This window comes from Berghia stephanieae, chromosome 5 (assembly GCF_034508935.2).
Source record: "Berghia stephanieae isolate SIO BIC M18660-M18661 chromosome 5, UCSD_Bste_1.3, whole genome shotgun sequence".
Classification (NCBI taxonomy): Eukaryota; Metazoa; Mollusca; class Gastropoda; order Nudibranchia; family Aeolidiidae; genus Berghia; species Berghia stephanieae.
Window position 1 is genome coordinate 18172099 of NC_088364.1, and position 10000 is coordinate 18182098.

Consider the following 10000-nt stretch of genomic DNA (forward strand, 5'->3'; position numbering starts at 1 on the left):
AGACCAGAGGCCTTGTCCGGAGTGGAAACCATACAGGGTTTGATAATCAAATTGACAAATCCTTTTATAATTTTCCCGAGAAAGGACTTGAATCAAATGATCGATGGTCGGCGGATCAAACCTCTGAAGTCTCGATTTTTACGATCGGCGGATCAAACCTCTGAAGTCTCGATTTTTACGATCGGCGGATCAAACCTCTGAAGTCTCGATTTTTACGATCGGCGGATCAAACCTCTGAAGTCTCGATTTTTACGATCGGCGGATCAAACCTTTGAAGTCTCGATTTTTACGATCGGCGGATCAAACCTCTGAAGTCTCGATTTTTACGATCGGCGGATCAAAACTCTACATACGAGCTATGCGCACCTATGGTTTTGGTCCGCCGATCGTGAAGATCGAAACTTCAGAGGTTTGATCCGCCGGCCATCGTTATTACAAATAAACAGAAATCCTTCCTTTCGACAACATCTGAATCTATTTTCAATCTACAAGTGGAATCGAATTCAAACGTCTTGTTTGCTTGTGAAATTGCCGATAAAAAAACAGAACCAAAAAAAACAAACAAAATAAAATAAATAAATGAGCATTTATATAGTACACTATCCACTAAAAGTGATCAAAGCGTTTTACAAGGGATTTCGTGACAAAAGCAACACTTAACATTTTAAAGAACGAGATTTGAAGCCTATTAGGCGATATTACCATTTCCCCCCGATAGAGACACTGTTGTTAACGGCCAAGTACTCATTTTACACATGAGTATGGTGATAGAATGTAAGTATAGAGCGCTTTTCAAGCACTCAACTATGCGGTGGACCTTTCGATCCACAGGCTAGTGCCATAACACAAGACCACATAGCCGCACATAAATTGTAACCGATCGCCTTAATACAGTATTAGCCATGACGGGATTAACAAGACTCACAAAACAGAATTATTTAGTCTAAAATTATGAAATGTGAGTGAGATTTATATTATGCTTTATCTAAAATTGTAAAAGAGTGAATGTCACACCATACCGTGAACCGTGCGGCTATGCGGTCTAGTGGATTGACACTCACCTTCGGATAGGAAGGTCCAGGGTTCGAGTACCTGGGTATAGTTGAGTCCTTGAAAAAAAGGCTCTTTAATCACGTTTTCTCTCCGTAATCAGGTGTAAAATGAGTAGCTGGCCGTTAGTAGAGTTGACTTTGTCGAAAAAATTGTAGTATTGCCCAGCAGGCGTCGTGTCTCGTCAGCATGTTATTTATTGCTATTGGCTCGGGAGCCCTTGTAAAGTGATTTGAGCATGTTTAGTGGATATTGCGCCATATAAATGTTGGAGTTTAACTTTTTAAAATCTAACATTTAGTGCGGCTCGGGGGCTAAACGGTACACTGTCTCGTCTTGTCACAGAAGTCAAGTGATGTTAAGCGTTGTCAGTGTCTGGATGGGTGGTAGTAACCGTGGAAAAAGCAGAACCCGACATTTTGTCCTTGGGTAAGACGCTTAACTCACATTACATACCCCACTAGACTCAGGTGTGAATTATTGTCAACTATTATAAACAGTGAAGGATATTGTAAGAGTTTAAGTAAAAGAAAAAGGACACATAGCAGGCGACGGGAAATGTGATTCCATTTGGCCTGTTGGGGGAATGAATGAAAAATTGTGAAGAGCATTAAGCATAATGAATCCGTAAATATGCCCTATTTAAATGTTCATATCTATATATCTATTTATTGAATCGTGTTGGATACAAATATGGTACGACGTGTAACAATGGAGCGACTTATTATTGTAATATTTACCGTGATGTTGGAGTCAGTCTACATCGATGTTTCAGGCCTTTTCAGCCATTGTCAGGACTGTGTGTTACATGACACAACAAACCTAACTCATGTAACACACAGTCCTGACGATGGCTGGAAGGCCTGAAACATCGATGTAGACTGACTCCAACATCGTGGTAAATATTACAATAATATATATATATATATATATATATATATATATATATATATATATATTTATTTGCTTATTTATTTATGTCATTTTATTTATCCTGACTTTGCATTCAAATTTCGGTATAAATTCCAACCTGAAATAATACCATTTTGTGACTATGTGTTGCATTAAACAAACAGTCGAGATGTCACACCGATTACCATTTTATTGACAGAGCGTTATGCCCTTGCATATTTATAATGTTAAAATGTTCAAATGTTTATCCTAGGTCATTAGCAAAAAGCTATAACATCTCGTTGAACAAATCATTCAAACAATGATAATAATAATAAAGGGATAACATCTTTTCAGTAGTCGTTTATAGCTTTTAAAAAAGCAATAATAATAATATAATAATAATAATAATAATAATAATAATAATAATAATAATAATAATAATAATAATAATAATAAAGATGATGATGATAATATAATAATAATAATAATAATAATAATAATAATAATAATAATAATAATAATAATAATAATAATAATAATAATAATAATAATAATAATAATAGTAATAATGAGAAGAAGAAGAAGAAGAAGAAGAAGAAGAAGAAGAAGAAGAAGAAGAAGAAGAAGAAGAAGAAGAAGAAGAAGAAGAAGAAGAAGAAGAAGAAGAAGAAGAAGAAGAAGAAGAAGAAGAACCTAACTCATTTATTTCGTATGAATACATTATGTACAAGAGTCATGAAACAAATGCTATGAGAAGAAGAAGAAGAAGAACAAGAAGAAGAAGAAGAAGAAGAAGAAGAAGAAGAAGAAGAAGAAGAAGAAGAAGAAGAAGAAGAAGAAGAAGAAGAAGAAGAAGAAGAAGAAGAAGAAGAAGAAGAAGAGAAGAAGAAGAAGAAGAAGAAGAAGAAGAACCTAACTCATTTATTTCGTATGAATACATTATGTACAAGAGTCATGAAACAAATGCTATGAGCGTATGGGAGTGGGATAAGATAGTTTATATCATTCTCATTATTACCATCCTGATGATCATTCCAGGCAATTTGGATTTTATAGACATGTGGATGCACTGACTAGTCTCTGTAAATTTGACCAATTAACTGCTGTACATGGAAACAACTCGTATTTAAAAATTTGGCCAGAAAACCTGTCCTTTAATAAATAAATATCGATCGATTTAAATGATCCTCATCTTCGCAAACACTCTCAAACCTGGTACTTCGCGAGGTCTCAGGTTTGAGAGTTTTTGTCAAGATGAGGGTCATTTAAATCGATCGATGTTAAAAAGACGAGTTTTCTGGCCAAATTTTTTAATCCAAGTTGTTGTTTTTTCCAGAGTACGGCAGTTAACTGGTTACTTGTCGAATGGAATTGCATTACATCGGGATTGAGTACGCTGAATTGGCTGGGTTGATTGTTTTTGTTTTTTACATTCAGTCATTATGCACATTAACAAACATTTGTCATACTATTTCAGCGAGCATTCCTTGTTTTTTGTTGTTGTTGTTTTTTTTTTTTTTTTTTTTTTTTTTTTTTTTTTTTAAGGGTTTTACGGTTTTCCGCCTGCAACACATTAAGGTCATATCAGTGCCAGTAATAAGGAATAAAATGGGAAGAAAAGCTAAGACAAAGGGGAATTGGTTCAAATAGGAAACATTTGTAGATTCCAAGAGTACACTATCAGTGTACTTAGTTTGAGATTACCCAAAAGTCTCATCCAGACAGGTCCCCAATAAGAGGAATACACTCAAATGTTTACAAATCGTATATAACATGTGAACAAAACAATACAGTGCATAACAGAGAGATGGTTTGCAAGGAAAAAAATATCATCTTCCAAAACTCTAACTATACATTTGACTGTTTTCCTCCCAGCCATGGTATCCGCCAGGGCCTGGACAAAACCAAGTAATCTCCTTCCAAGACAAAGACAGAAAGCATGTTGGAAAATAGATATAGGGGGATAGAAGACACAGTACGTGCCTCTCTGCCCACTATATGAGGTCAGGAACCCCACCCAGTTAAACATTCAGATATGATGACTGTGTGATAAACAGAAGATTAAAGAAAATTATACCTTTTTGGCATAATTGTTCAGCTGTAGACAGACATAACAAAAATCGTCCAACTCATTCTAAGCAGCGTATTACTCTTGAGACAGATTCGATGCTGATTGAACCTCTATAAGTTGGATCGAATTTCGGTCGAATCCTCGAGAGGTTTGTAAACAAAGGGCTGTGTATGCAATGACAATCAAACAGTGTTTCGAAAGCAAATTGACAAATCGTTGTAAAACCGTCCTGAAGAGGATTACAATCAAATGTTGATGCCAGCTATGACTTCCTGGATAGGGTAAGTAGGGATTTTATAATGGGCTATTATACCACCTTATCAAACGGATTACATTATAATATTATGTGCTTTGGCATGCGGACTTGATTGATGATTGTGACAATAAATGAAAGATTAAATTTTTAAAAATTGATCGTCGTCATTTGGGTTGTAATGGTGGGGTTAGTGTATTCGACGTGGGAGTCTTTGTGGGAGTGAATCTAGTGGGAGTGAATGGTAGTGAGGCTATGCGGTCTTGTGGTATGACACTCGCTTTCGGAATGGAAGGTCCTGGGTTCGAGTCTTGCTCGGTGCATAGTTGAGTTCTTGGAAAAGGCTCTTTACTCACATTCTTTCACCGTACTCATGTGTATAATGCGTACCTGACCGTTAACAGCGTTGTCTTTGTCGGAAATCTTTTTGTAATATCGCCTAACAGGCGTCATGTCTCGATCTACATGGTAAGTATTTTTGTTAGTCAGGGACCCATTGTAAAGCGCTTTGAGCACGTTTAGTGGATATTGCGCTATATAAAAGCTTGACTTAAAAAAATTTAGTTGTTGGTTGGGTGGTTGTGGTAATAGTTGTGGAAGTGTTTGTGGTTGTAGTTGTTGATGGGTGTTTATGTTTGTAATTAGTGTGGTAGGTAGTTGTTGGTGGGGGTTTGTGGTAACAGTTGTGGGAGTGTTGGTGTTTGTAGTCATGGTGGTAGTTTGTTGATATTTAAGGTTTTAACAACGCTTGCAAGCCATTTAGATCATTTCAGCGCCAGTAGAAAGAAAGAAAATGGATAGTCAAACAAAATTCTTGATTTGCAATTATTGAACTCTCACGAGAAAAAAAAGTCAGACAAAGGAGAAGATTTCAAATAGGGAACAAGATGTAAATTCCAAGATCATAAAACTATCAGTGCATCTAATTTGAGTTCACCTTAAGTTTTCGTAAGAGGTGCTTGATACTTGATACCTAGATCGACGAATTTGTTGTTGCTGTTGCGTGTGTGTGTGTGTGTGTGTGTGTGTGTGTGTAGGGGGGTGGGGGGGGGGGGTTAACCATCTTTTTTTTCAATCTAGACTTCTACTTTTGACCTTTTCTTTTTCTTTTTTTTTTTGGGGGGAGGGGGGGGGGGGGGGGGTAAGAAAAGTTGGAAAATGTGAGCCTCGTAAAACAAAATCAGAAGTCCAAAAACTAAAATGAGCTGAACACCACAGGTTAAGTGATTGAAAGACAGTCAGTAGGCTGTCATAACTCTAAAAGCCAATCTGTTAAATGGCCGATCATTATGCCCGAGCATATTTTCTAAACAATTATTTGAATCAACGGATGCCATAACAATTCTGGGAAATTAGCATAGATCGAGACGAATCTTATGAGTCAACGATAAAATCGTCCCTGTAATAAAGTATGTAGGTGGAAGCAAATGAATAATTTAGTTTAAATAATTACCCGTCCTACCAGCCAAACCAATTGTTCAAACGCACAAAACAATGTGAAAAATATTAAAGTTAGAGTGACTAAGTGAGAACTAATCACCCAATTGGCCAACTTGAAATAATTACAAATTGCCCATGACGTCAATTTCACTCATTTCATAAGCACTATTGGTAAAATGCCTTTCCCAAGGAAAATATTTTGAGACTTAATTTTTACAGAGAGAATGTGTCAGTTCGAACATACAAAAGATGTGGGTAATTTTGTTTGGTTATGATGACGATGATGATGATGATGATGATTATGATGATGACGATGATGATGATGACGATGATGATGATGACGATGATGGTGATGATGATGATGATGATGATGATGAAAATTGTGATGGTCGTGGTGGTGATGGTGGCGGTGATGGTGGTGGCAGTGGTGGTGAGGATGATAACGATGATAGTGATAGCGATGGTGGTGATGATGATGATGATGATGATGATGATGATGATGATGATGATGATGATGACGGTGATGATAATGATGATGACGGTGATGATAATGATGATGACGATGATGATAATGATGATGATGATGATGATGATGATGATGATGATGATGATGATGATGATGATGATGATGATGATGATGATGAACATGAAGAACATGATGATGACGACGACGATAAAAGCGATAAAGCTGATGTTTCTTACCTTATTGTCGTCTTTAACCAGCTTTTCTCCATCTGCCGGCCTGTAGGCCTTGTCTTCTATGGTGACGTGGACTTCATAAGGTTCCCGGAGAGCAACATCCTCGTTGCGGACAACCTCTGGTTAATTGTTGTTGTTGTCGTCGTGGTCATTATTGTTGTGATAACGATGATGATGATGATGTTGAGAACATCAGTGGTAGGAATCGCACGGATATCAATTATGTGCGTGTGTGTGTGTGTGTCACGTTGTGGAATAAAATAGAAGGAAGCGTTAGTAACATGGAAAAAAAGAAAATACAATGCAATATGTAACCCATCTTCTCAAACCTGTGATATGTCGGATTTAATTGGATAACGTAAATTGGTTTAACAGTTAACATGGCCAGAAATGTCAGATTGAAGTTTTTGTCACTATGTGACCTGTAATATGTGACCTGCCGCTTCAAAACGGTATTATGTCGGCGATGTGCGGCTACGTGGTCTTGTGGTATGACGCTCATTTTCGGATCGGAAGGTCCTGGGTTCGTGTTTTGACTGGTAAAAAATGCGGCAGTTTGTTGATATTCTGTGGTGTAAGGGCTGAAAAAAATGAACTCAATTCGTAAAAAATAATTTTTAATAAATAGATAAAATTCCCTTTGTTCATCCTTAGTGGAAGCTTTTTCTTGAGGTGTATGTCGATAAAAGACCGACACAGTCCTGGCGTGAGTCGCAGCGCAGCGCCGCAAAGTGATTAAAGCTAATTTATTTTTCATAGTGTAAATAACGAGATGCCAGTAGTGGAGCTCGCTCAAAAACATTTCTCGTGGGTGGAATTGCAATGCCCTGCCTAACCACTCGACTATCTCGCAAACTGGTTTAACCTGTTAAATATTCTCTTAAAACTAAGATTCAATAATAGTCTGGCGTCACGTCCGCCCAGCAACCAGCAACTTGGTTCTAAACAAAGAAAATCGGTACTTTTTATTCTTCATGCTGGCTATAACTTTTTCACATGTCGTGTGATCAGACTGTATCAAAGTCAAAACATGATCAGATTTATGTTTTTCTCCTATGGATACACTTTTATGCTCGTCGGAGAAGTATTTCACAAAGGCGGTCATGGAGATAATAGCGTCCGCCATTGCTCCGATTGTTTAGAACCAGTTGCTTTGCGTCATTACGAGGGAAGTGAGGTCACGACTGTTGAACCCTATTGTTGTCGAAGGTTTGATTTCCTCTGCTCTCGCCAGGCAATAGGATTCAATAGTCTGATGTCACGTCCGCCTAGCAACGAGCAGCTTGGTTCTAAACAAAGAAAATCGGTAATTTTTATTCTTCATGCTGGCTAGAACTTTTTCACATGTCATGTAATCAGAATGTATAAAAGTCAAAACATGATCAGATTTCTAATGTTTTTTCTCCTCTGAATACATTTTTATGCTCGTCGGAGAAGTATTTCATAAGGGCGTCCGTCATTGCTCCGATAGTTTAGAGCCAGTTACTTAGTTACTATGCATCATTACGAGGGAAGTGGCGTCACGACTGTTGGACCATAAGAGATGTCTTGGGTTTTAGGTTAACTTATAATATTCCCAATATCATTTTTTCGTTGCTTTGTTCATAGCTTAACTTGAGAGTTGTTTTATGAGCTGAGCTCCACATTTATTTTTCATTAAATTTTGTTGTTTTTTTTTTTTGTTTTTTTTTTTCGTTTTTTGTTTGTTCATCTAATAGTTGTTTTATGTTTGTTTTTTGTGTTTTTTTTTTGTTTTTTTTTGTTTATTTTTTTCTAATGAAAGATATAGGGAGGGAGGGGGGGGGGCGGTTAAATTTAATCCTTTGGGTGGAATTTTATCTTCTTTTTTTTTTTTTTTTTTTGCTTTCGCTTTCTCTCTATTCTTGAGGGAGGAGGAGGGAGGCTTGTTTTGATTTTTTATTTTTTTTTGTTTTGTTGGTTTTTGTGTTTTCTTTTGATCATTCTCCATCTTCCGTCATGTTTTCTCTAGGTTGTTATTGTCTGCTGTGTTGGCATTGACTCCGCCTGACGTCGTGAACTTGTGGGATTAGTTCTAGTTCTATTTGCTGCCTATATCCTCGTTGCTTATATTTTTGTCCAATAAAGTCGACGCCAACGGCATACGTAATTATCTCAGCCCGGAAATGTAAATTCGAATTAATATTCTTAGAGTCAGTGGAACTAAAAATAATCTTGTCCTAATTATGAGCCCGGCCTTGCTTGTAGGATCGAGGAAAACCGAACATCATGTCTATCTGCGGTTCCTCGAAGATTTCCATTAAGTAGCGGGAATACGAGTTTATGACGAGATGAGGGGTCATTTAAATCGATCGTTATTTGAAGGAAGAATTTTCTGGCCAAAATCTTTAAAATGTGTTTTTTTTAAAGAGGAAGGCAGATCTCTACTAATTCATTCATTCATTAATTCCTTCATTCATTAATTCATTCATTCATCTCCTTTCCTCTTTTTAATGTCGGACCCATCAATATATATCTATATATATATATATATATATATATATATATATATATATATATATATATATATTATAAAGTAGTCCTTCAGCGCCATGAGGCACATGGAGCCGGAGCTTATCCCGGTTTCTGAAGCGTGAAACAGACAATAGCAATTACTTGCTATCCTTTTCATAGGACACTAGTCTATCGCAAGGTGCTTTCCTAAGATCTAACAGACCCAGCTACCCAATCACTGCTGGGTGGACAAGGGGGGTGGGGGTCCAGAAAAAATCTCGAGTGCACCCGGGATCGATCTCGGCTCGGTCCCTTAGCGTGCGAAGCGAGTGATCTACCAAATGAGCTGTCGGGACCCCCTATATATATATATATATATAGTTATCAAATAAAAACTACGAAATAAAAGCGCTCGACAATAATGTTAAAGGAGCCGTAAATATATATATATATATATATATATATATATATATATATATATAAATATATATATATATATATTCTATATATATATATATATATATATATATATATATATATATATATATATATATATATATATATATATATATATAAAATAGCATTATTGTTAACTTCTACAGAACTGTTTCATGCGACGTGTACATATATCCAACACTGACATCCGAACCCACTTATGGGCTTAGTTTAACATTGTTGTTATGGACACCATTTTGCGTCATTTTTTGAGATTCCCATACGGAATCCGGTTATCAGACCTATAAATATGTACACGTCGATTTCATGCCACTAGGGCAATCCACGGTCCACAGGAAGTGTAATCGTTATTGTTGTTTATGATTGTGTGTTGTTTCGTACTTCCTGTGATGTCGAGATTTTCATGGTGGTTTATTGTTGCAAAGAAGGTGTTTATTTCTGTGTCTGCATGTGGATGTACAGCCATGTTTGGTTGAGTAGTGATGCAAAATTTCTCTTCTAAGCACATATAGCATAATTTGAAAGATGCTGAGTATGACTGGGCTCTTGAGATAGTGTTCCATGTATTATTATATTGTATGTTGCTTTCTTTTAGGTACCAGATATATTCACTCAGTGTGGTTGAGTGTCGTTTGTGTTATGTTTTTGGGTGACGATTTGTGTAG

At 36.6% G+C, this 10000-nt stretch overlaps 1 protein-coding gene across 1 annotated transcript in view; it reads right to left on the minus strand.

Moving 5' to 3' along the window:
* LOC144972533 (proto-oncogene tyrosine-protein kinase receptor Ret-like) overlaps window positions 1-10000 on the minus strand; it is a 144301-nt gene that overhangs the window by 32565 nt on the left and 101736 nt on the right. Inside the window, exon 7 of the mRNA XM_078913857.1 lies at window positions 6411-6526. Within this exon, the coding sequence (XP_078769983.1) occupies window positions 6411-6526 (116 nt within the window). The remainder of the gene's footprint in view (window positions 1-6410; window positions 6527-10000) is intronic.